The sequence below is a fragment of the Silene latifolia genome, chromosome 3 (assembly GCF_048544455.1).
Source record: "Silene latifolia isolate original U9 population chromosome 3, ASM4854445v1, whole genome shotgun sequence".
NCBI lineage: Eukaryota > Viridiplantae > Streptophyta > Magnoliopsida > Caryophyllales > Caryophyllaceae > Silene > Silene latifolia.
Genome location: NC_133528.1, coordinates 137,802,286 through 137,830,161, shown reverse-complemented (window position 1 = coordinate 137,830,161; position 27,876 = coordinate 137,802,286). Strand labels below are relative to the sequence as shown.

General features: G+C 39.0%; 1 protein-coding gene across 1 annotated transcript; it reads right to left on the bottom strand.

Annotated features, from left to right (window-relative positions):
• Positions 1-17: 17 nt before the first annotated feature.
• On the bottom strand, positions 18-3,633 carry LOC141648136 (uncharacterized protein At2g39795, mitochondrial-like). Its single transcript, XM_074456619.1, has 3 exons — positions 3,251-3,633; positions 622-971; positions 18-475 (listed from the first exon to the last, which is right to left on the bottom strand). The coding sequence occupies exons 1-3, from the start codon at positions 3,512-3,514 to the stop codon at positions 313-315; spliced, it is 777 nt and encodes a 258-aa protein (XP_074312720.1). The 5' UTR covers positions 3,515-3,633; the 3' UTR covers positions 18-312.
• Positions 3,634-27,876: the final 24,243 nt, after the last annotated feature.

Sequence of the window (27,876 nt, the reverse complement as noted above, 5' to 3'; positions counted from 1 at the left end):
CTAAATCGGGCAAAATGGAACTTATAACCTCTAGAATCGCAACTTTTTAATCTCACGAACATCACAGAAAGGCAAATGAGACAGTCTTACATGAGAAATCAATCCATTAATCCTAGAATAAAATGAGTAATACATAAAGATTTAGGTTGGTCGCAAATGTGTGAAACCGTCTCATACAAAACCCCTCAAGAAACATATCATAGCTTATATAGCTTCGGAGGAATAGCTACTGGAACATAACAGATAACAGGTATTTGATGCATGAGAGTAATTGTACGCATACCATCAAATGGGTTGGAAACAATGATACTGTTACTTCTTCTCTAACACCTTCTTTGTAGATTCCATCCAACGAATGTACTCAGCCTTGTGTTTATAGTGGATATATCTATGCACGAATACACACAGGTTATCGTCTATACCCCTTTCTCCTAAGAAGTCATACAGTGAATCCTGCAGCTCATTGTCCATTGCCCTGCGAATGCATAATATTGATGCAAAGGGTGATTAGCAGAAAACTAAATTTATTGATTAAAATAGTACGCTTACAGAACAATTATTGATTAATATGAAATTTCTAAGACAAGCAAACAAGGAATTGTTTGATAAGACGATTCTTACTGTACAATAGGACCCGTATAGGGATTGTTAGGTAGTTGCATTTCGGACTTTTCACGCACAAATAACCTTTGAATATCTAGGTTGTCAGGCCATGCTGAGCAGACGAACCCTAAGACTCGGTTATATCCTTCTTTAAATATGCTAATCATCATTGTTAAATGCAAATGTTCCTCCTCCTCCTCCTCGGCTGATTCACCGGGTTTATCGCCTTCTGTAGGAATAGGGACTGACCCATCAAACATGGAAACTGCAATGTTAATCTCTTCACTTTCTCCAAAAATTTTCGTCAAGGTTATCCACTTGTCCCCTGGACGCTCTGTCACTTTGAATCCTTCGAAATCAGAAGGTGGCTGGATAAGGGAAAGAAAGTTCAATCCAGTCAATTTATGGTGGAATTGCATAACGAGTCAGGTCATGCCCCCCACTTTTAATTTAGATCAGGGCCGTCTCTGAGATTTTAGGGCCCCGTGCGAAAATTTAAATCGGGGCCCTATATAGTACTGTTCTAATTATAATTTTACCGATATTGTATAATTTTAAGTTGATATACGTAAACTTTAACCTTTTTTTAATCCCAAATTTTAAAAATCATCTTTTTTTATGTCATCTTAAAAATTGTTTTGAGGTTATGTGAAAGCTGATTTTCTTTTACCGTTCTCATCTGAAAGGATGTTATTGGCTATTCTTGGAGCAACTGGTTTTCATTTCCATTATAAAAGGGGACATATCATATTAACAACATCCAAATGAAAAAAAAAATTATTTTTATATTTTAATTTATTTATTAGAAAATACAAGTTTTTTTTAGTATTTATTAGTTGAAGACTTGAAGTGAGTATTAATTGGGTGTAAAGTAGTGTGCATAAAAAACAAATTAACATAAAAATAAGGTGGAACAAAGGAGTGTGCATAGAGGATATTGCTCAAATTATTAAATTTCAATATATAACTTTGTCAAAAAAAAAAATGCCAGCAGTAGGAATCGAGCACGTGATTTAATGCTACCTCAAAAGTTTCCCAACAATAATACCACTAGACCACATCACATTATATGTTTGTATCTACCGTCAAAATACTCTTATATAAAGTTTCTTTTTTTGTTGGGCTCTCAAAGACCAATTTTGGGCCAAAATTTTGGGGGCCCTGTGCGGCTGCACGGGCCGCACACCCTCAAAGACGGGCCTGATTTAGATTATAATACATGAGTTTCAATTTACACATTTCATCTCATACGTAGCGCAAGACAACTAACATGGCCTATACTCAATAGTTAAATCCAGGTCACGACACTGCATTGTCACCGAGTCATCAGGGGTTTGAAGGTTACTCAACCATATTTTCAGGTGATATCAGCCACATTTTTGGAGCAAGCTGCAACAATAGACCTAGAGATCAAGTCTCATACCGAGATCTAATATCATGCCTATACTAGGTCTTTATCTACCTAAACTTAAGGAACTATCTACATTAATAAACCCTTGTACTCGATGGTGGCTGGTGAGCTCGGTTAACAGGACAAGCTTAGTAAATACTACCTTTAGTCTTTACCTTCATTCGCCAAGTATTTTCCCAGTGACCTTTGCGGTCAAAGTTTTCCACTTTAAATCTAACCATTACGTTCTAATTTATATTCTAATATCATCACAAAAATCATACCCAACAAGTATTTAGAAGGGGAGAGGACGGTTGTTATCAAAGTTTATTTTGACAAAAAAAAAAATCAAATAAGCCCAATATATGCGAAATCAAAGGAGTAAGAATGGCCAACAATTATACTCCGTATTACTTAAGGCCAATAGTAAAAGTAACCTTTTCAGTTTCATCAGCAACCGCGTCTAAGCTGACCAAGGAGTATAAAGAACCACAGTCTTAGTTCTTCACGATACAATGAGCACAATGCCAAACCGAAAATAACAGAAGTTTGTAGCAGGACTTATATAAACTGAGCTTACATTCTTACAACAACGCCAAAGTTATCAATCGGAGCACACAATAACTAACAAACAACAAGAACAAAGGTTATCAACATTCAACAACCTTTCATCCAAGCAATGACAGAACCAGAAATTTAGCTAGTGGAGAAAATTTTCAGGGGTTCGAACTAGTAATGTAATAAAGTAAACAAGAAATTTCTTTTCTAATTTTTGATACCCCCTCTTTCATAAGGTTATCATTTACATTTTTCGACCTAATAAGGTTATCATTTACTCGGGTAATTTGTTTACATATTCCATTTTAGGGTGTCTCATTCAATTGTTTACCATTCTATTTTAGGAATGCCTTTGATGAGCAATTTGATCCTCCAAACCCAATTTGTCCCACTTCTCATCCAATAATTGGCCCCCTCGTCTTTCCTCGGACTTTGTGCCAAAAGAAAGGTAAACAAATAACCAGGACGAAGGGAGTATATTTTGAAATGGGCAATCGTCCCTGCTAACCCCATTTCATCGCAATTAGTGTAAATTAACAATCACTGATGAGAAACATTTCAGTATGCGTAATTACAATAAAAACACATAGAACCAATCTTTCGATATCGAATTCCTACCACATTAAAAACATAAATTTCAAATTACAAAAAAAAAAATCAAAAACCCTGAAATTAACAAAAGGGAGATGAAAAGAGGACCTTATCAAGAGGGGATTCATCAAGAATAAGCTGAACCTCGTTACGAAGAAGCCGAAACAATTTGTTCTCGAAAGCCGACTTTCTCATCACACTGGCATTAGTTCCAAAGCTTCTGGTATGAGGTTGAATTGAAGGTTGTTTCGAGAGAAAATGGGGAAGACATGAAATGGGATTTTGAGTTTGGGATTGAATTTGAAAGTATTGAAGAAAAGATTGAGACTTTGATAGAATTGATCTTCGCAGAGGTAGAATTGAACGAGCCATTTTTGGGGTTTTGTTAGGGTTTATGGTAAGTAGTAGCGCTAACTGCTATGAATTGTGACAGAGTGCCAGGTGAAATTGGGAGAAGGGTAGAAAAAACAGTAAATTATCCCTCAGTCCCTCACAAATCTGTAATGCTTAAATATCACCATATGGGTAAATACCCAATTTTTTGAGCCGGAAAACTAACTTAAGAGGTCATGACCTAGGTAGCACGGATACTCCTACTAACCGGTCGTCTTGTGTCGGACACGGATATTCATCGGACACACGCGGACATGCCTAATAAAGAGTAATGAGATGTCGAAAAACTAAAAGAGATTTATTAGAAGACGGTTTGAGTAGGAAATGAGATGTCAAATTTTCACTTTCAATTATTTAAATTTAATATCAAATACATTTACAAAAATAAAATGGTACATTAATTAATTATTACTATAAAATAAATAACGTGTCTCGTGTCCTTAATTTCATGGGATGCCGTGTCACGTGTCTGTGTCCGTGTCCGTTTTGGTGCTACCTAGGTCACTCATGAGTCGTGTTTATGAGCCTAGAAAATGGTGATTTTTTTTTTCAAATCGATATCTTCCAAATAAGCCTCCTGAGAGACCATCTCTCACTAACATAATGAGAGATAGAGGTGCCAAACGAGTAAATACCCCTTGCTGATTTTTTTTAAAACATTGTTATTATAAAAATCATTAAAAATATATGTAATGTACGTTATATATGTCATGTTTGGCTCGTTTATAGTTATAGAGGGATATTTTCCGTCTATAATGAGAATTTGTGATTTTATAAATGTCATGTTTATAATTTTTATATTTAATTGATTATAGGGTGTTTGGATTACTTTTTACAAAGAATAAAATAGACACATTTAAACTGCTAATTTTTGATGTAGCTCTTATTATTAATATGTCTTGTTTATTGTCATTTAAACTGTGTTATTTAATGATCGTGTTTACATTATGTCACCAATCACCCGTCTTGTTTGTTTGCTCGAATCAACTATAATTATCAGAGTTGAACTGAATTGTTTATCTTTAATATTTTTATTTATTAGTAAATTGATAGTTGTATTTATTATTTAGTATTTCAAATGATTATGAGTTCGATAGTTTTGGCAGTTGGATGATGATGTTTATGAGTGTGAGTAAACTTCGAGGACGAAGTTCCTTTTAAGGGTGGTAGAATGTAACATTCCGTTTGATGTTTATTAGTGTGTTGATATTGGATTTTCTAATGGATAATATGTTAGTGCAACGGAGCTAGCGGCGTTTGTGTATGGTAGTTGGTAGTGTATGGAGTTAGTGTCGAGAGAGGCTAGAATGTGGTGGATACGATATCGTGAGTCATGTTGTGGAAGTAGACATAGTTGGTGGAGTTAGTGTTAGGAGTTCATGTTTTATAGGTTGGGGTTTCGTTTTGAGTTCTTAGTTGCGCTATTGTGTCTTGGTCGAGTTTGTATGTTTGTTTTGAGTATGGGTTGAACTTCTGGGACGAAGTTCTCTTTAAGGAGGGAAGACTGTAATACTACGGTTTTATGAGTCTATGGGTACTCTATCGAGTGGGGCTTACTCTGTCGAGTAAGTATGTTTTTATACGAAACAGTAGTCTGTTTGATGGGTACTCGATTGAGTATGTGTGGCACTCAATCGAGTAAGGGGCACTCGATCGAGTAAGTTACTTACTCGATCGAGTAAGTGTGGGATTTATCTGTATGCATCCCTTTAATTTAAGGACTATAACGAATCTATAAGATGATGAGAGTTAGTCATAAAATTAAATTGCATAAACAATATTGTAAAAGATTAAAAAATAACCTTTGGTCCTAGCAAAAACGGCCTAAGAACAATATCAAAGTTGATATTCGCCTATCAGTTGCACCCAAGACGATATGAGAAATGCCCTTTGATTTTGCTAGAATCGATCCAAAAATCACTGATTAATTTTTAAGTTTTTTTTGTGTTCTTCCGATGAGAGGAGGCAAGAATTGGGAAAAGAATTGGGTTAAGAAAATTCCCTCATCTCCCCTTATAACAACCGAGTATATGGAGAAATAGGGTGGATTTTCTTTTCCATAATTTCGGCCCAATTTACCGAAATTAAGAGAGTTATTTCTCTTATTTTCGGTTATTCCAAAAATGTATAAAATGTGTAAATTGTCATCTAGTGAGGATTGAACCCATGACATCTTTGTTTGAGTACCCTCACTATTACCACTATGACACATTCATCTTGTTGATATTAAATATAACCGATTATTTTTAATTACGAATTAACAGATTAATTCGTCCAAGCTAACATTACATACATTTAATTAAATATAACTTATTATATTCAATTTACGAATTGACAGTTAATTCGTCTCAACTAATATTATTTAATCTTCATTAAATAATTGTCTCATGAACACATTGACTAACTGTTTAGTTATATAAGGCATCAATGTGATTATATTTCTATAACCACATCTCTCAAACACATCCTATAGGTGTGACCTTTAGGGACCAGTTGATCACCGCCATCTGTATGATAATAACATCAAACTTTCTAGCAAGCCAACCGTTATTAGGTAATCGTTAATCAACTGATTAAAATACGAAGTATACCCTTGTGAACCTGTAAGAGATTTACAAATGTTATCACACTAATTTGTGGAGGACACAAGCTCCAACAGTAAGTTACTTTTACGGGTTGTTTTGACGGGATTTGTTAATAACGCGTGATTCATATTTAAATGTTTCCGTCACTTTATTCATCACTTTTACTTTTTCTAAAAACCCTTCAAAGAGAAAAGAAGTTACGTTTTCTCCGTCATCGCGTTACTATCAAATCCCAAGGGCTAAGGTTGTCGGATCGTCACGTTCTTTACACCGTTGAGTTCGTCGTGTCGAGGGTAAGATCCTTGTATAGTTTTTATGTTGTTTCATTGAGTTTGGTTAAAACCCTAATTGGGTAAATTGGTTGTTTTGGGAGTATTGTGTTTATTAGATGGTGATTGTATGATTGCATGTTTGATAGGAGGTGATTTCATTGAAGAACGATTTTGATTAGCTGCTAGACCGTCTGTGGTGATTGCTGTTCCAGGTAGGGTTTCCCTACTCGGTATTGGCTATATAATGTGTGGTGATTGTTGTTGTGATTATTGGTTAATTATATTGTTGGTTGATCTTGATGGTTGTTGGGTATATATTGTTGATTGGTTTGTATCTGTATGTGATCTTCGGGGCGCGTCTCTGCCTGAGTGGAGTTCCTTGCGGGAGTGGCTTCACGCCCTTGATTCGCCCTCTGTGGAACCTTCACAGAGGGGATGTGCACATTAATGAACTTGGGTTTATCGCTCGATGGAGATGAGCGGGGATTTGGTGGGTATGGCCGCGGTCCCCCCACTGGCGGCGTGGAGTACTTGTTGCGATGGGTACTCTGGCAGGGCTACACACTTTAGTGTGTAGTCAGTTGTGTGGAGATTGGAGATGGAGACTGGGGATTTGTTTGAGCTGTTTGTGACATTGTTTCTTTGTGGCATTTGTTTTATGTAATCAGTAGTTCAGTACTGACCCCGTTTAAATGTTTTAAAAACTGTGGTGATCCATTCGGGGGTGGTGAGCAGTTATAATGAGCAGGTGTGATTGATGCGCATGGGAAAGCTGGGTTGAGTCATCACGAGCTACTTTAGAAGTCTTCCGCTGTGTCGAACTTTGTTCTTAGCTAGTTGGTTTAACGTTTGTGGACCTTTGTATTTCTTTTATCAGTTTCGGTTTTGGTTGTATCGTTTAAAACTTTATTATTATTAAAGTACGTTTCGTTATTGTCTATTTGATTATCATTGCCTCGGGTAACCGAGATGGTGACGTTCTCATACCTTAAGTGGTCCTGGTAAGGCACTTGGAGTATGAGGGTGTCACAGTCTTCATAGTAGAGACGCATGTCCTTGAACAACGCCTCTAGACCATATCTACCCATCTCCTCATTGGGTTGTTGGTAGACGGTCTTGAACTGACGACTAAGGGCTAGGGCGACCTCCGGCTCCTCGTGAAACGAGACTGAAAGAACCGGTACTCGATATGAGAGGGAAAAGAAAAACGGGTGAGAATGCTCACGATACCACCTCATATACCCGTCAACGACATCGAATGGCATAAATATTTTAGTTAACAGACGTCGGAGCGATACAATCGAACCACTGGCCTCCATGTCCTATCGGTCTCTTCCCCGAACTCAAGCCTATAAGTGCCCTACGTCGGGCGCTGTGTAATACTACGGTTTTTCTAAGTCTGCTACTCGGCCGAATAGGGCTTACTCGACCGAGTAGGTGTGTCGTGTGTTTCTGGATAGCTTTCTGCCCAGGAATACTCGGCCGAGTATGTGGAATACTCGACCGAGTAGAGAGTACTCGGTCGAGTATACTCTATACTCGACCGAGTATCCGGTCTGACTGGTGTTATTTCCGCGGTTGGATTTAGAAAGGATTAGAGTTATATAATCGTGGATTAACAGTTTCTAATCATTTTCACAAAACCTAAACACTTCAACGTAACTCTAAACTTCTCCAAATCTCTCTCTCAATGGTGTGGATCGTTCGTGAGTCTAGTTTACCTTTCCTTGCGTCAATTGTGTCGGTAAGTCTCTGATTTCGTTAGTTTCATTAATCTGTCTTTTTGGGTTTTGCTCTTATTGGTGATTTGGGGGAAATGGGTTTTGGCATGTGGTAATTGGAATTATGTGATTATTGTATGTAGGTGACGGTGTCATGAGGAATTGCTATTGATTGCTTGGATTGCGAAAATGTAGGGTTTCCCCTACTCAGTTACTGTTGATTGATTAAGATTGTGTTTGTTTTGTAATTGTTTTTATCTACTGATCATCGGAGTATGGGTGTTGCGGTGACGGTGGTGATGTGCTTGTGTTGTGACGGTTGTGGTGTTGTGACAGCTGTGATGCTGTGGTGTGTGTGATTGTGGTGGAGTCACTTGCGGGAGTGGCTTCACACCCTAGTTCGTCCTCCGTGGAACCCGTCACGGGAGGGGATGTACACATTAAGGGGCAGGGATTGATAGTCGCTCGTTGATGAGCTGGACTTGGTGGGGATGGGCTGCGGTCCCCCACCGGCGGAGTGGATTACCTGTTGCGATGGGTAATCCGGTAGGGCTACACACTTCGGTGTGTAGTCAGTTACTGTGGAGGATGATCAGCCGGTTACATTGTTTGTTTGTCTTATATTGATTGAACGGTACTGACCCCGTGTCGTTGTTTTATAAAACCTGCGGTGATCCATTCAGGGATGGTGAGCAGATTGTGACAGGTAATGCAGATGTTTAGCTATGGGACAGTCATGGAGAGTCATCACTTCGAGTCTAGCTGCCGCTGTTACGAGTTTAGCTGTCTTTGATTTTATTTGTATTGAGACCGTATACTTTTATTTTGAGTTAGTCTCAGATAATGTAATCGCTAACTCTTTATACTTTAATAAAGGTTGTTTGGAATTGGTAATTTTGATATACTAACCTCGGGAGACTGAGATGGTAACAGCCTTTCATGCTAGGGTAGTCCTTGGTAAGGTACCTTGGTATGTGGAGGTGTTACAAAGTGGTATCAGAGCCGAAGATTCTGGCACCTAAAACTAATGAACCCAATGAACTTAGGGAGTCTAAATAAAATGAACGCGGGGAGAGTTGTTTGGAGCTACCGCAAGGAATTAGGAGACGTCCCGGAGTCGCACTATGGCCCTCACAAACTCAAGCCAGTCACGGGGGGGGGGGGAATGTGTTGTGTGTTTATTTGATACATGTGTGTGGTGTGTCGAAATTGAATGCTTGGAACATGTGGTAGAAGGTGTAATGTGTGAAATTCTGTGAAGGATTGTGAAATTGGTAGAAAGGCATGATGGAATTGATGTGTGAAATCAGTTAAAACGGATTTGAGCATGGAATTGTTGGCATGTTAAGTGTTTATTATGTGGCATTCAAACGGGTAGTGGTATATGTGTATATGATCATGATGATGTTAATGTTTGGTTTGTTGGTAGTAGCATGTGATTAAGGTCATGCGTCTATATATATGAATGTCGTGTTTAATTTTCATGTGGGTATGATAAAAGTTCACCTATATACTGGTTTTTAGAAGTACCGAGTTGTTAATGTTTGCTTCATTCATGTTCAAGTTGTTTTGTTTAGAAAATTTGATTTGTATGAAGATCGATTACGAAAGGGTTGTCTTAAAACTGTCATAAGTATAGTTCCAGAAATGATATTGCTGTGATTCCAAGTTGAGGTGATAGCTTGTCTTATTACGATTCTAACGATAGGTCACACGTCCAGAATGACCAAGTAACGAATGAGATATGACTATTTTACGAAAATTGGACGGTGCTGAGAACTGCGCCGATACTCGACCGAGTAGGCCCTACTCAGCCGAGTGTCTTTCATACTCGACCGAGTATTCCATATTCGGCCGAGTAATCTCGCTGTGATAATTCTGTTTAGCTTCTGGAGTCGTGAACTCGGCCGAGTAGTCTCATTACTCGACCGAGTATCCTGTACTCGGCCTAGTATGCTATGTACTCGACCGAGTACCTCAGTGGGCGGCCATTTTGAGTCGGCGGCTATGTTTTTACTTTAATTTTGAGTCGGTGGCTATGTTCTTACATTTGTTTTGAGTCGTGGGGGTATGTGTACATGTATGTTTTGAGTCTTAACGCATTCTTTTATCTATGTGACGGTCTTGATACGTAAGTTACCGGATGTTATGATATGGAGAATGCCGGCTTATGAGGGACATATGTTGGATAAGGAAGACATGTGGTAATGTGGTTGCGAGAGATAGTGGAAAAAGGAAAGGGAAGAATGATGAGCTAATCGAGGTAAAGAGCATGTTTTGTGAGATATGGTAAGTGATATAGTCGTGTGTTGAGTAATATAAAAGTAAGTATATGTGGACAAAAGTGATGTAAGTGTAAAGAAATGTGAGAATGAAATATTGAGATGAGGGATACGAATAGTGGTATATTGGGATGTGTAAGGACTTATGGAGGGAGACGGTTAGCATTGTGTTGCTTAAGGATATATGTAATAAAAAGGGTGCTTTAGAGGGATGGAGAAGAGGGGTATATAGTGAACTTAGATGGAGTTATGTCGCGACGTGAATTTGTAGATAGTGACCAGGTTTGGGAATTTGGATTATTAAGAGGTGAGTCTAATGTAAATTCTTTGGGCAATTAACGGTATGGGTGAGTTGTTGGTTTTCTAGGGATACGAAAGGGACATACAACTAATTAAAGGGTAAATGTTAGTTGTGGAGACTTGATGGTGACAAGTGTGAGTGAGTAGTATGATGAGAGAGGATCAATGATAAGAAAGAAAGAGAAGATATCGATATGAATTAATGGAATTTGAGTTGTGGTGTAACAAGAAGGTAATCGGATTATTAAGGAGTTAGGTAGAAGAAGGTAGAAGATAAATTATTAAGTGGTATTACTGGGTGGAGGTAAATTGGGAGAACATTGAACAAAGTTATGAGACATGGAAATAAGGAATCATGGAAAGACAAGATAGCATTATGTGAGGATGTGAGTTAATAGTGATATAGGAATTTAGGACGACATATTAGCCGTCGGTTTTGAGGTATTAAGGGAGTAAGAAGCTGGCAGAGTGTTTATGCAATATGAGATTTTGGTGGAGGGTTAGGTTACGACGCGATAAAGGATAGAATTGGAAATAATGATGAGGTAGATTTTGTTGATGGATTTGATGTTCGTTATTTGGGATGATAACCAAAGCGAGGAAATGGATTGTTATATTAAGAAGTGTTAGTAAGAGAGTAGTCACATTAAGGATGTTGGTGTCCTAGTATTGTCACTGGCGGTTGAGGATGATGTTACATTAGGGAAGTTAGTTGTTCTAATGGGGTTGATTTTGTGGAGACTGATCAGTATGTATGGTTGTGAAGGAGTATAAGAGGTGGATATATGAGGTGTTCGCTAGAAGTTGGGTACTGATGATATGACTACGTTCGCCGAGTGGTGATAATTGTGTGTATGAGAGGTATTCATTATCAAGTGGTAGCTTACGTAATCAGGATTGGCTAGTTACATTCGATTATGGGTCCATGATATGTGTAAATGTTTGTGTGAGGTTCTGACCTCATGAGTCATGGTCTGGATAATATCCAGAAGGTTGGTATTTGTGATTCCGTTTATTATGTTGCGTCGTGATCTGCGGTTTTAAGAAAGTCCTGTGGTCAAGGAAGTTGTGCGTAGTTAGTGTTATAAGATTGTAAAAGTTGTGATGGCTATCGATATGGTTGTTGTGCCTCGAGTGGCGATCTGGGCACGGTAATTCGTGTGGCGATACGAGTATTTTCGTGTTGTCATAGATTGTTGTTTGGTTACTGCTATTTCCTGTCAGTGTCGGTCGGGGCATATAAACCATTGTTTTGTTTCCCGATGTTTCTTACCAGTGTCGGTATGGGTATGGTTTTGTTGGTCTTTATAGTGTATGATATGAAAGATAGTTGGGTATGGTTCTGTTGTTGTCAAGGTATAGTAATAATATGTTAATGGGACATAGTTGTGAGAGGTTGTGGAGTACTTTTGACCTTGTTTTAGATGAGGCATTGGTGGTTAGAGTGGTGGCAAGAGAATTGTGGAGTATGTGTGGTATTGAACTGAAACTACATGTGGTTTAACACCTTTTCTTGGGACAGTGAGTACGGAGTTTTGGGACTTAGTATCATGTTAAGTTAAAGGTGAGTTTTGTGATAATAAAAGAGATGAACTTGAGAAGCTCGTGTGAGTGTGTCTAACAGTTGCGGAGTGTGAGATAAGATTGTGGAGATGAGTGTATATGTATATAGAAGTAGGCCGTTTTGTGGTAATGTAGAATAGATAGAGTAGTGCTCATACTGAGGATTTTATGATATATGTTTGGGAGAACAGATTAATTGGAGACACGAGAACTGTTAGGGAAAGAGAGTCCTGGATATAGGAATGGTTGTAGGTGTTGAGGTTATAGTGGGTTATCGTGGTCATGCGGTAGTAATGAGGATTATGGGAGGTATAGCAAAGGACCTAGTATTAGTGAGTTATGAGGACGTAACATTTATCTTAAGAGGAGTAGGATGCGACAAGAGAGCTTGATGGTCATACAGGTTGCAATTGGAAGTTTGAGTGTTGGTGTAGAATAAGGATGGATTTGTGTGATGGTCGATTTTATTACAGGTAATGGCAGTAGTAGTATGATGTTTAAGAGTGTGAGTAAACTTTGATAGTGTTAACGGTTTGTGTGAGGATGTTTAAGTGGGTGAGTAAACTTCGAGGGCGAAGTTCGTTTTAAGGGTGGTAGAATGTAACATTCCGTTTTGATGGTTGATCTTGTTTGGTAGATTGTCTTGGTGTTGAGGTGCTAGTGAGCGTTATAGAAGTGAGACAGAGTTGGCAACACTTAGGTTATGGTTATTCGATGGTATTATGGAGTTAGTATCGAGAGGCTATGTTGTAGTTGAGATGATATCGTGAGTCGTGTTGTGGAAGTAAGCTTGGTTGGTGGAGTTAGTGTTAGGTACCCATGTTTTATAGGTTGGGTTGGAACTTCGGGGACAAAGTTGTTTTTAAGGAGAGAAGACTGTAATACTACGGTTTTCCTAAGTTTGCTACTCTGCCGAATAGGGCTTACTCGACCGAGTAGGTGTATCGTGTGTTTCTGGATAGCTTTCTGCCCAGGAATACTCGGCCGAGTATGTGAAATACTCGACCGAGTAGAGAGTACTCAGTCGAGTATACTCTATACTCGACCGAGTATCCGGTCTGACTGATGTATTTCCGCGGTTGGATTTAGAAAGGATTAGAGTTCTATAATCGTGGATTAACAGTTTCTAATCATTTTCATAAAACCTAAACACTTCAACGTAACTCTAATCCTCTCCAAATCTCTCTATCAATGGTGTGGATCGTTCGTGAGTCTAGTTCACCTTTCCTTGCGTCGATTGTGTCGGTAAGTCTCTGATTTCGTTAGTTTCATTAATCTGTCTTTTTGGGTTTTGCTCTAATTGGTGATTTGGGGGAAAGGGGTTTTGGCATGTGGTAATTGGAATTATGTGATTATTGTATGTAGGTGACGGTGTCATGAGGAATTGCTATTGATTTCTTGGATTGCGAAAAGGTAGGGTTTCCCCTACTCAGTTACTGTTGATTGATTAAGATTGTGTTTGTTTTGTAATTGTTTTTATCTGCTGATCATCGGAGTGTGGGTGTTGTGGTGACGGTGGTGATGTGGTTGTGTTGTGACGGTTGTGGTGTTGTGACAGCTGTGATGCTGTGGTGTGTGTGATTGTGGTGGAGTCACTTGCGGGAATGGCTTCACACCCTAGTTCGCCCTCCGTGGAACCCGTCACGGGAGGGGATGTGCACATTATGGGACAGGGATTGATAGTCGCTCGTTGATGAGCTGGACTTGGTGGGGATGGGCTGCGGTCCCCCACCGGCGGAGTGGATTACCTGTTGCGATGGGTAATCCGGCAGGGCTACACACTTCGGTGTGTAGTCGATTCTTGTGGAGGATGATCGGTAGCTACATTGTTTGTTTGTCTTACATTGATTAAACGGTACTGACCCTGTGTCGTTGTTTTATAAAACCTGCGGTGATCCATTCAGGGATGGTGAGCAGATTGTGACAGGTAATGCAGATGTTTAGCTATGGGACAGTCATGGGGAGTCATTACTTCGAATCTAGCTGCCGCTGTTATGAGTTTAGCTGTCTTTGATTTCATTTGTATTGAGACCGTATACTTTTATTTTGAGTTGGTCTGAGATAATGTAATCGCTAACTCTTTATACTTTAATAAAGGTTGTTTGGAATTGGTAACTTTGATATACTAACCTCGGGAGACCGAGATGGTAACAACCTTTCATGCTGGGGTAGTCCTTGGTAAGGTACCTTGGTATGAGAGGTTGTTACACGCTGCTCAATAGCCAGAATCGGCATCGGATACGGGATACTCTGACGATACCCATATTGACGCATGCACTGATCAGGCTGGTACGACTCTACTATATCAAGACACCTGATGAAACCCGTGTAAAGCGACGCCCTACATGAGTCATGGGGACGTTTTCCGTAGGGCAACCATCGGATATGCTCCACCCCCAAGCTGGTCTAAACTCTGACGCCGAATCTGTAATATCTCACGATCACCCTTAAACCGAGGGAAGCGGGTCCAAGCCTGAACTAGTGGTCTGTTCTGGAGATGGAATCCAGAACTGGGGAAAATACTCATATATCCATGTCTGGAGTAACGGTAGACACCCGCAAACACCAACTGTCTCCCGGCGCGAAGCCATCCCTAACTGCCGGTACAAGTAAGCCAAACAACCGGCACCCCAAGCATACGAATCAACCCGATCAATACTATCAAGAAAGGGCAAAAACTGAGGGTTCACCCTATCACCACCCACTCTTATCCATAAAGATATTATGGCCCAATAAAAGCAAAAGGTAAGCCCGGAACACGTCATTGTCGTTCCCCTTCTCAACAATATCCCTCAGCTCTATCGTCAATAAACCACCGTTCTTATAGAGCGGTGGTACCACTTCCCTCGGAGGAACTCCATAAAACTCCGCGATCTTCCCCCTCAAACCCTCAAACCCTCATCATCGGCCCCGTCCAAACCGTCCACAAAAATCCGGTCACCAGTAACTGGTAAGCAAAGAATCCGCTCCACATCGTGGAGCATGATACTAATCTCTCCAAAAGGCATATGGAAAGTGGTAGTATCTGGCTGCCACCTCTCTATAAAAGCAGTAAGGAGGTTATCGCCTAGACCGGTGGTCAAACAGTCCACCAAAATTCCAAGCCGGCTCAAATGAACCCTATCAGCAACATCATCGGGGAGCTCAATAGCCAGAATATCCCTCGCGGCATTCGGCCTGTCGTAGCACTTCAGAAACGATCTTAAGTTATCCGGGTTAGGATCCGACCAACTAGTGAGCGTAACATGTCCAGCAAAGCTCCGTAACACAAAACTCTTTGCAGGACCACCATGAACGGGTTCCCTCAGGATCCAAGAAGTGTCTCTTGGCGGCCTCGGCCTCGACCTGTCCGTGCTCGAGGACGACTCTATGGCACTCGCATAGGGGCCTCTAGGATCCCGGGTCAACCTCTAAGTCAACACCCTCTGGGATGACGGGTTCCCTACGACCCGAAACTAATCAACATCCTCGTCCTCTGACATGTCATCCAACGCCTCCTCCTCCTACTCGATCCTCCTCCTCCTCTCCAACATGCCTGTAACTACCAGCAAACTCCCGTGAACTAGCCTCCTCCGAAGCACTAGCGATATGACCGGGAGTAGGCATCATAACCATATGACACGACTCTCTAACTGGCGTTGTCGGTTGCCGGGTTTGGACCGAAAAACGCAAACGACGATTCGAACTAGTGGCATTCCGGCCGAAAGTACGGTCGCGGCGTTCAGGTGGTGGAGGTGGGGGTTGCATGATGTTCTTTCCTCTTTGATTTCGATATCCCATCTGCATTAAACATATATAAAATGTTAGAAATTAAACAACATCGACTTAAAACTTAAATAATTGAAAAAAACACAAAAAAACGCATTTAAAAAGTTTTTTTTTTAAAAAGAAAAGGAGCGAACCATCGACGAAAGTTGAGATACGACAACCGATCATGGAACAAACGCGGAATATTAACACGTACATTTCAAGTAAAATATACTCGTAATATACAAAAAAAAATATGGTGAAATATTATGTAATATTTCTAATAAAACCGTCTTATAATAAATTAATTATTATTATTATTATTATTACCCTATAATAATAGAAAATTGTGAAATATTTTTAACATAAACCTTTCATAATGTTTCTATATATTGTGGATTTTAATGCATGTGATTATGGCACATATTAAGAGAATCTTATGAGCCCATTATGTTAATATATCAGAGAGTATAAATACTTAGAAAAACCACTTCTTTAGCCATTCAAATTTGATACATACAAAAAAAAATAGTGTTTTTCTATTTTATTAGGTTTGGTGCCCGGTTACGCCAGAGTTATCTTTATTTACCATTTAAATTTTATTTTCTATGAAATATGTTTCGTTAAATTTGATTAACACATATACATTTACAATTTATATCTTGAAATTATGATGAGATCTAAAATTAATCAACAAATTATGTGACACGTTCACCACTCCCGCTGTCAATATTATTACTTTCACTACATTCCCTGTTAATACTACTATCTTCACTACTTCTTCGGTTACTGTTGTTTGTTTAACTAGTTCTGTTATTTTTACGGTTAACCCGTTAGTTTTGTCAAACTCATATATTTAAATAAACTAATATTTTCTTAAAATCGATTTGTTAGTTAACTTTTCATACTCTCTCCGTTGTTCCTACTGTTACTTTCATAACATCTTTTCTGACTACTATAGTACTATTACTTTCACTTCTCCCTCTATCATAATTTTTCTTCACTACTCCCGCATTTATTATTGCTAATTTCACTACCCTCATTGCTGCTAATATGTATTTCACTACTCCGGTTACTATTATTGTTGCTTTTACTACTCACATGGGTGGTTATTATCATATCATAGTAGTTGATTATCTAGTTGTATTAGAGTTATATATTTAATAAATTTGAAATATTAGATTATAATATTATTTAAGAGCAATGATTATTATTTACTAATTGAATTACAAATCTATTAAATTATGAAATATTATATTTTTTGGAAATCTAGATTGATTTATTTACCTTTTAATAGTTTCCAAAATATAAAATACTTATATTATATTATATTATATTATATTATATTATATTATATTATATTATATTATATTATATTATATTATATTATATTATATTATATTATATTATATTATATTATATTATATTATATTATATTATATTATATTATATTATATTATATTATATTCGTGTATGTTAAATAATTAACATCTTTATACTAATTAATAACATAAGTGGGGCATGTTATTTTAAGGAAAATCATCATATTATAGTGTTCTCTAAATTTATACTCCAACCAAAACTATATAATATTTACATTGAAGTTCCTTGGTCACTTGGTCAGGTCCATCACATAGTGGCATGATTAAAAATTATACAGTATAATTAATTTGTATTGATTTATTTAATTACATTGAAGTTCCTTGTTTCTTAAATTAATATATAGTATTGATTGTAAGAATGCCGGTTGATTTAGATGATAAATATTTGTATATACTTAAATACCGTTCAAATCGCATCAAGAAAGTAGAGGTACGTAAACTTGAATGTACCAATCAAATTGAAATATTGGTGTATCAAAAGAAGCCCGAGGGCTTTTGCAATTCATTTTGGCGGATTGATAGAATCAAAGGTTCTTTGCTTTGCGATGCTGACTTTGAGAGACAACAAATTTACTGGACTTTCAAGAACCACCGAGCGACCGTCGAAATTACGATCCCAAAAAAGCAAACATGACCACTACTTTACTCTCTGTCATTTATTACTTTTCTTTGTCGAATTAGTTATTGTTTTTAGTTTAATACTCCGTATTATATTAGGAACCATCAATTGTTATAGAAATAGAAAGTTGTTACATGATTATGGCTCTATCATGGAAATTAGCGTTAAGTTAATTTATTATCTATTACAGAGTAATTAATTTGAATGAATGTTATTGCTTGTCTTGTCTATTTGTTGTTCTTTGGTTATTTCATTTTGATGCAAGATTATTACTTTATCTAACTTTTTTTCTGGGTGAAGAAAAGCAGGTAACACAACCCATAACACACAGAAAAACGAAACAACAAACAAAAAAAAAAAACTACAAACTAGACTGCAAAACTACGTAGGACAAGGAACTACTCTTGGCCACGATGCACCACCAATGTCATTCTCCATCAAACGGAACAGAGGACCCGACACATTCTCATAATCATACAACACCAGCTGCTGATTCTGGTAAACACCCTCATTAGCTAGCCAGTCCGCACACGAATTAGCCTCCCGGTAGACATGATGAAGCTCGACTCGCCATGGATTATCCCGAATGAACGCTTGGCAAATCTGGATCAAATGTGAATGGGCCGTTGGAAACTCGAAAGACGAATTCAGTAACAATCGCATAGCAATTTGAATCCGTTTGAATAATTAAATGGGTAATTTGAAGTTCCAAGGCCATGATAAGTCCCTTCGCAAAGCCATGATTTCAGCTCGAGTCACCGTCGCTACCCCTAACCTCTCAGTAAAAGCCTTTATGATCTTACCAGTCGAGTCCCGCAATAAACCTCCCGTTCCGGACAGCCCCGGGTTGCCTTTCGATGCCCTATTAACATTAAGATCCAACCAGCTCTCCGGTGGCGCAATCCATCTTACAAAAATTTCCTGATACCCTTGTTCCTTTTCTTTGATGCATACATCTGTCGATTCTTTCGCTTGAGTTCGGTGGTGGTGCGAGTGGTTCTGAGGTTGTAGGCTTTGGGTAGGGGTGTTAAATGGTACAGGCCAGCTCGGCCGAACCCGCATTCATGGGTCGTTATTTTCCAGCGCATCCCAGCCCGTCTCTCTACTCGGGGTGGGCCAGTGCCAGAGATTTTCGGCCCAGCCCGGTAAAATATTGAAAAAATACAAAAAAAAAAACACTATATGGGTCGGGCCCGGGCCAGACAATGTGAAAAGCCTGGCCCCAATCCAGTGCTGGGCGTGGGCCATGAACCATCATTCCATCCTGGCCCAACCCGCACGGCCCGACCCCCTGCACAGCCCTTGGTCTGGGTGTGGTGGGGATGAGTCTAGATGGCCCAATCTGAGGTTGGGTATGGTGGCAGGGGGTTGTTCTGTAGGGCTGGGGAGGGGGAGTAAGGGGTTTACGTCAGTGGGGGAGGGGAGTATGTGTAATACTACGGTTTTATGAGTCTCTGGGTACTCTATCGAGTGGGCCTTACTCTGCCGAGTAAGAGTGTTTTGCATTTTAAAATAGTTTCTGACCTGTAGGGTACTCGATCGAGTAGCCTTGGTACTCGATCGAGTAGGCTTGGTACTCGATCGAGTAGGCGGCACTCGATCGAGTACGTCAGTTACTCGATCGAGTGGCTCGGTTTACGGGTAATATTTTGTCGGGTTTTGTTAATGATGCGAGATAAGTATAAAAGGTTGTCCGTCACTTTTTTTAGTTTCTTTTATCTATTCTAAAACCTAAGTGAGGAGAAAATGAGTTACGTAGTTTGTCTGTCATCGCATCATTAGCAAATCCCGGAACTAGAGGTGTCGGATTTCATCGTGCTTTACACCGTTGCGATCCTTGTGTCGAGGGTAAGCTTTACATATAATTTTTATACTGTGTTGTTAAAGTTGGTTAAACCCTAATTTCGGGATTTGGGGTTTTCTATGTTTTGTTGATGTTAGATTGTGATTGTATGATTATGTGTATAGGAGGAGGGTTCATAGAAGAAAGATTTTGAGACAGCTGCTAGATCGTCTGAATAGTGATTGCATTCCAGGTAAAGTTTCCCTACTCAGTATTAGTCCCATAATGTGTTGGTGGTGATTTGTGATTGTTGATTGTTATCATACGAGTATTGTGACGGTTGCTGGTTTGATTGCTGTTCAATAGTTGTGATTGTTTGTATCTGTCTGTGTTCTTCGGGGCGCGTCCCTGGCTGAGTGGAGTCACTTGCGGGAGTGACTTCACGCCCATTATTCGCCTTCTGTGGAACCCACCACAGAAGGGATGTGCACATTATTGGATTTGGATTTATCGCTCGACGGAGATGAGCGAGGATTAGGTGGGAACGGCTACGGTCCCCCACTGGCGGCGTGGAGTGATCTGTGGCGATGGGCACTCTGGCAGAGCTACACACTTTAGTGTGTAGTCAGTATTGTGGAGTTGGTGATGGAGTTCGGAGTATATCTGTGACGATTGAGTTGTGTTGTTTGCTGTGTTTTTGGATTATATAAATTGTGTGATTAGTACTGACCCCGTTTAAATGTTTTAAAAACTGTGGTGATCCATTGGGGAGTGGTGAGCATTTATTGAGCAGGTATGATATGACGCGTATGGGATAGCTGGGATGAGTCATCACGTGGCAGTTAGAAGTCTTCCGCTGTGTCAGACGATGTTTTATAGCTTTGATAGTTTTAGCAGTAGACCGTCTTAGAATCTTGTAATTCAGTTTTACAGTTTTGGTTTTGATCATGTAATCACTTTAAACTATATTGTTATTTAAATTATGTTTCTTCATTGTCATTTGATTATCATTGCCTCGGGTAACCGAGATGGTAGCACTTCCATGCCTTAAGTGGTCCTGGTAAGGCACTTGGAGTATGGGGGTGTTACAAAATGGTATCAGAGCGACGATCGTGAAACCTGTAACCAATGAATCCAATGAACATAGGGAGTCAAATAAAATGAACCCGGGGTAGAAGTTGTAGGAGTTAATGCAAAGACTTGGGAGACGTCCTAAAGTCGCGAACTCGCCCTACAATTTTGAACCGGTCACCATGGGATATGTGTCGGGATCGTTATGTGCTTATTGTGTGCTTTGTGTATCTATATAGTAGTATGTTGTATGAATTGATGGATGCATGCATGTGGAGGATGGGAGATCTGAGTGGAAAGATGATGATGACGTGAATTGTATGTTGGTTGATTGTAAAGCATGAAAGTATAATGATTGATACATATAATTTGGCAAGTTATAATTATGAAAGGAAAAGTGTTTTGTTTATATATATAAAGCGATACGTAAGTATATATGTTGTTGCAGTCGTTTTTGAGTGAGAGTATAGAAAGTTGGGAGTGTGAATTGAACATGTGTTGGGTGAATATGTTGAACGAATATGGTGGATAAATATGTGGCATGATGGATGAATTAGTGGAAAAAGATGAATAATCGTTGTATGATAATATGATTTATGATTAAGCATGTTATATAATGGAAGTTATTTTATAATGTTGCTATGCTAGTAACATGTGAATAGGGGACTTGATGTCATGTATTTGTGATTTTGTTTATGAAAAGTGATAGAATAAAAGCATGTGGGTAAGTCATGATTGGCAAGTTAAATAAATAATGTGCATGAAGAATGTTGTTGCTTTGCTTTCGAAAATAGTAACATGTGATTGAGACTACTGGTTTTATGATTATTGGGTTGTTTTTGTTTACCTTGTTGCCGTTTAAGTTGTTTGGAAGTAAAATCAAGTAGTTGTGTTTTTCGATTATAAAGAGGTTGTATTTAAACTGTTATAATTTGAGATGTATAAATGATTTTAATGTGATTCCAATTGGAGGTGATAGCTTGTTCTTTTACGATTCTAACGATAGGTCACACGCCCAAAACGACCAAGAAACGAGTGAGTTATGACCGTTTTACGAAAACTGGACTGTGCTGAGAAATGCAGGTACTCGATCGAGTGGCTCATACTCGATCGAGTGCTCCTTGGTACTCGATCGAGTACCCCTTACTCGATCGAGTAGCCCCGGATAATTTGTTATACGTGTCTCTGACTTTCACCTACTCGATCGAGTAAGTCATTTACTCGATCGAGTGGCCTGTACTCGATCTAGTGACCCCTATTTTGGGTCATATGTTTATCTTTGACTTCTTCGCATATTATGTTTAATTCAAGGTGTTATTTTGCTTCTTTATGCATTGTTTTATATGTATGTTGAGCCTGATGTGTAAGTTACCCAATATTATAATGTAAAGAGTGGCACCTGTGGTGAGTATGAGTTCGGTGGGAGGACATGAGTTATAGGTGGTTGTGATAGATAGTGGAAAAAGAAAAGGAAGATCGTTATGGCTTAATTGAGACATAGAGCATATTTTCTGAGATGAGATGAGTGATATGATTGTGTGTTGAGTAACGTAAAAGTAAGTGAATATGGGCAAGGGGCGATGTGAGTCTAAGGAACGTGAGAATGAAAGGATTGAGAGTAAGGATGTGGATAGTGGCAACTTGAGATGTGTGAAGAATTATGGAGGGAGATGGTTAGGAGCGTGTGGGTTAAGAATATACATAGTGAAAGTTCGTTGTAAAGGGGTTGAGAAGAGTAGTATATAGTGAACTTTGTGGAGACATGTCGCGAGGTGGATTTGTAGACAGTGAGTGAGTTTGGGAGATTTGGGTTATTAGAAGGTGAAACTACTGTGGGATTTCCTTGGGCAATTAACGGTATGAAAGGAATTTGGATTTCTAGAGATGTACAAAGGAGATGCAATTGTTTGAACAGTGAATGTTGATTTTATGGATAGATTAGAGGCAAGTGTGAGTGATAGCATAATAAGAGAAGATCCATGGTAAGAAAGAGTGAGATGATATCGATATGAAATAATGGGATTTGAGTTTTGGAGCGATGAGAAGGTAATTGGAGCACTAAAGGGTTAGATAGAAGTAATAAGGAGTTGAGCTATTAAATGGTATTGTTGAGTATAAAGAGAAAAGAAGGATAAAAGTAAGCTGAGAAAAATGTTCACCGGATTTATGTGACATAAAAGTAAGGAATCGTCGAGATGTATGATACTATTAAGGGTAAGTAAGTTAATGGTTATACAGAAGTTTCAGGACAACATGATTAATCATGAGTTTCGGGGAATTAAGGGAGTATGAAGTTGGTGAAGTATTTGCACGATACGAGATTTTGGGGGAGAGTTAGATGATGATACAATTAAGGATAGTATTGGGAAGAATGTTGAGGTAATTTTGTTGATGGATTCGATGTTCGTTATTTGGGATGTTAACCAAAGATAGGAAAGAGATCGTGATGTTTAGAGATGAGTGTAAGAGGTTTGAAGTCCGGGCAGTGGTAGTGTTATGGTTTGTGACTGGTGGTTAAGGGTGATGGTATATTAGAAAGGTAGCAATTCTAAAGTGGTTGATTTTGTAGAGACCAGATTGATATGTATGGTTGTGAGAGAGTATAAGATGTGGTTATATGAGGTGGTTGTTAGTAGTTGAGTATTAATGGTATGGTTACATTTGGCAGGGGGTGATGGATATGCGAATGGGAGAACATGTTATGAGGGACATATGAGTTAAGCTCGAGTGAGAGGTAACTTTTATCAGGTGGTAACTTACGTGATCGGGATTGACTGGTTGGATGTGATTATGGGTCTATGTTATATATAAATGTTTGTGTGAGGTTTTGACCTCACAAGAAGTGGTATTGTGTGATAATTATAAAGTTGTTATCTGAATTTTCTATATGTTGAGTACGGTAACCTAATTGAATGAAAGATTTGGTTGATTTGGCATGGTTAGTTATAATTGTATGTGTATTTATAATACATGTGTATTCCGTGAAATGGTAGGAATGATGTTCATGAGGTGCTTATCCATTTATTCATATAATATGTTGCGTTGTGATTTAGTAAAGTGGATTTGAGTAAGTTTTCTTGTCCGAAAAGTTATTTCCGAGTCAGTGTTTATGGAATTGTATGTAGTGGTGATGTCTATCGATGTGGTTGTTGTGCCTCGGGTGGTGATCCGGGCACGGTACATAGCGTTGTGATGCGGATATTTTCGCGCTGCGGTGTGGCTGTTGGTGAAGGTGTGATTCCGTCACCGGTTGTGGTGGAGTAGGCGGGATGATTATGATTCGAGTTTCAAAAGTACATACCAGTCATACATAGATTGTTGTTTGTTTGATGTTGCTTCCTGTGAGTTTCAGTTTGTACAGATAGACAGTTGTTTTGTTTATTGATGGTTCTTACCAGTTTAAGTTTGGGAATGAGGGTAAAGTATGATATGAAAGAGAGTTGTGTCTGTTTTCGTCGTTGTCGTGGTATAGTGATATTCTGTTGATGGGACACAGTTGTGAGGAGTTGTTACAGTACATGTGATCTTGTTGTTGATGAGGCATTGGTGCACATAGTCATGACAAGTGATTTGTGGAACATGTGTTGTACTGATATGGACGCTGTAGATGGTTCATAATCAGATTTTTGGGACAATGAGTGTAGGGTGTTTGTAATTAGTGACATGTTAAGTTATGTATGAGTTTTGCGGTAACGAAAGAAATGAACTTGAGGATCTAGAGTGAGTGTATGTAACAGATGTGGATCGTGAGTTATGCTTTTGGTGATAGGAGTTTTATATAGTTTATATAGAGAGGTATGTCGTGTTGCGGTAATGTGGAAGAGTTGGAGTGTCTCTTATGATCAGGATTTTGTGGTATTGGTTAGATGGCATGCAGAATGAGTTGAGGTATGAGAACTGTTTAAGTAAGAGAGCCTTGGAAATAGGAATGGTTATAAGTGTGAGGGTATAGGCGGTTATCTTTGACATGTGGTGGTGATGAAGATAATGAGAGGATATAGCTAAGGATCTGGTATTAGTGAGTTACGAGGACGTAACATGTGTCTTAAGAGAAGTAGGATGCAGCAAAAAGCGTTTGAGGGTTGTGCATGTCGTAGTATAATTGGAAGTAGAGTGTTGGTGTAGCATAAAGTATGGGTTTGTATATTGTAGTTGATAGTGTTAAAAGGCCATGGACGTGCTTGTAGTAGTTCGATGTTTAGGAATGGGAGAATACTTCAATAGTGTTGACAGTTGGATGATGATGTTTAGGAGTTCAAGAGTGTTGACGTGGGATGATGATGTTTATGAGTGTGAGTAAACTTCGAGGACGAAGTTCCTTTTAAGGGTGGTAGAATGTAACATTCCGTTTGATGTCTATGAGTGTCTTGATATTGGATTTGGTAGTGGATGATATATTATGGAGCTAGCAGCGTTAGTGGATGGTAGTTGGTAGTGTATGGAGTTAGTGTCGGGAGAGTCTATGATGTAGTTGATACGATATCGTGAGCGATGTGTGGAGGTAGGAATAGTTGGTGGAGTTGGTGTCAAGAGTTCATGGTTTCATGTTTTATAAGTTGGGGTTTTGTTTTGAGTTCTTAGTAGCATTGTTGCGTCTTAACCGAGTTAGTATGTTTGTTTTTATGTATGGGTTGAACTTCGGGGACGAAGTTCTTTTTAAGGAGGGAAGACTGTAATACTACGGTTTTATGAGTCTCTGGGTAATCTATCGAGTGGGCCTTACTCTGTCGAGTAAGGGTGTTTTGCATTTTAAAATAGTTTCTGACCTGTAGGGTACTCGATCGCGTAGCCTTGGTACTCGATCGAGTAGGCGGCACTCGATCGAGTACGTCAGTTACTCGACCGAGTGGCTCGGTTTACGGGTAATGTTTTGTCGGGTTTTGTTAATAATGCGAGATAAATATAAAAGGTTGTCCGTCACTTTTCTTAGTTTCTTTTATCTATTCTAAAACCTAAGTGAGGAGAAAATGAGTTACGTAGTTTGTCTGTCATCGCATCATTAGCAAATCCCGGAGCTAGAGGTGTCGGATTTCATCGTGCTTTACACCGTTGTGATCCTTGTGTCGAGAGTAAGCTTTACATATAATTTTTATACTGTGTTGTTAAAGTTGGTTAAACCCTAATTTCGGGATTTGGGGTTTTCTATGTTTTGTTGATGTTAGATTGTGATTGTATGATTATGTGTATAGGAGGAGGGTTCATAGAAGAAAGATTTTGAGACAGCTGCTAGATCGTCTGAATAGTGATTGCATTCCAGGTAAGGTTTCCCTACTCAGTATTAGTCCCATAATGTGTTGGTGGTGATTTGTGATTGTTGATTGTTATCATACGAGTATTGTGACGGTTGTTGGTTTGATTGTTGTTCAATAGTTGTGATTGTTTGTATCTGTCTGTGTTCTTCGGGGCGCGTCCCTGGCTGAGTGGAGTCACTTGCGGGAGTGGCTTCACGCCCATTATACGCCTTCTGTGGAACCCGCCACAGAAAGGATGTGCACATTAATGGATTTTGGTTTATCGCTCGACGAAGATGAGCGGGGATTAGGTGGGAACGGGTGCGGTCCCCCACTGGCGGCGTGGAGTGACCTGTTGCGATGGGCATTCTGGCAGGGCTACACACTTTAGTGTGTAGTCAGTATTGTGGAGTTGGTGATGGAGTTCGGAGTATATCTGTGACGATTGAGTTGTGTTGTTTGCTGTGTTTTTGGATTATATAAATTGTGTGATTAGTACTGACCCCGTTTAAATGTTTTAAAAACTGTGGTGATCCATTCGGGGGTGGTGAGCAGTTATTGAGCAGGTATGATATGACGCGTATGGGATAGCTGGGATGAGTCATCACGTGGCAGTTAGAAGTCTTCCGCTGTGTCAGACGATGTTGTATAGCTTTGATAGTTTTAGAAGTAGACCGTCTGAGAATCTTGTAATTCAGTTTTATAGTTTTGGTTTTGATCATGTAATCACTTTAAACTATATTGTTATTTAAATTATGTTTCTTCATTGTCATTAGATTATCATTGCCTCGGGTAACCGAGATGGTAGCACTTTCATGCCTTAAGTGATCCTGGTAAGGCACTTGGAGTATGGGGGTGTTACAGTATGTGGTTTGGTGGTGGCAGGGGGTGGTATGTATGGTTGGTGAGATTAGGTCTAGGGTGGTAGAGGAGGGTGATGAGGTGGTGGCGAGGGTGGTATTGGTGGTGCGATTCGAGGTCCTAGGTGGTGGAGTGGTGGTGTGAGTAATTAAAAGTTTTATTTGAGATGGAAAATGAGGGTGTAGAAATGATAAGGGTATAATGGTCATTTATATCTATGATTGAGTAAACAACGTCCATGAATGAGCATAGCCGGAGTAAAAAATTCGTAGAACTATTTGTGGAAGTGAAACACTACTTAACCCGTTTAAATGTTATGGATATATCCGTCTTATGACGGAGTAAACTGAATTTCTTGATATTTTTATCTTAAGCATTAATAAAAAACAGAGTTTTTTTGTCAAACACAACCTTTAAAAAATATTTTTTTTTCCAAACACCACCTTTAATTTTTTTTTGTAAAACACAACCTTTAATAAATATTTTTTTTCAAACACGCTATTTTAGCCAAAGTTTGACCACTTGCAATGGGATGACTTTCAGTCGATATTTGAGATTGCAAACGAGGCCGATTTGAAGTGTTCCTAGACTCGTTAGAAAGGTGTAAGTACAAGTTTTCCAGGGGTTATCAACATGATGGTGATAGGTGACCTTATAAAGTAAGGCTGGTCAAAGAGGGTTGCTCTAAATCGTGGTTTACAGCGGGTGGTCGGAGGGTTTCTAGTGGGTCTTTTAATGTGGTTTTGATGCTTTTTTTGGTCTGAAATTTGGTATGTAGATAAAGGGAAGTGCAAGGTAGGTCGTAGTTGTGTTGTTTGTTGGTTGCAAGTGGTGGTTCGAGAGGAGTAAATTGGAGGTAAAAACAAATCAGAAGAAAATCAAAGTAGGACTTTTTCGTAGGTAAATTTACTCATCTCAAACCAC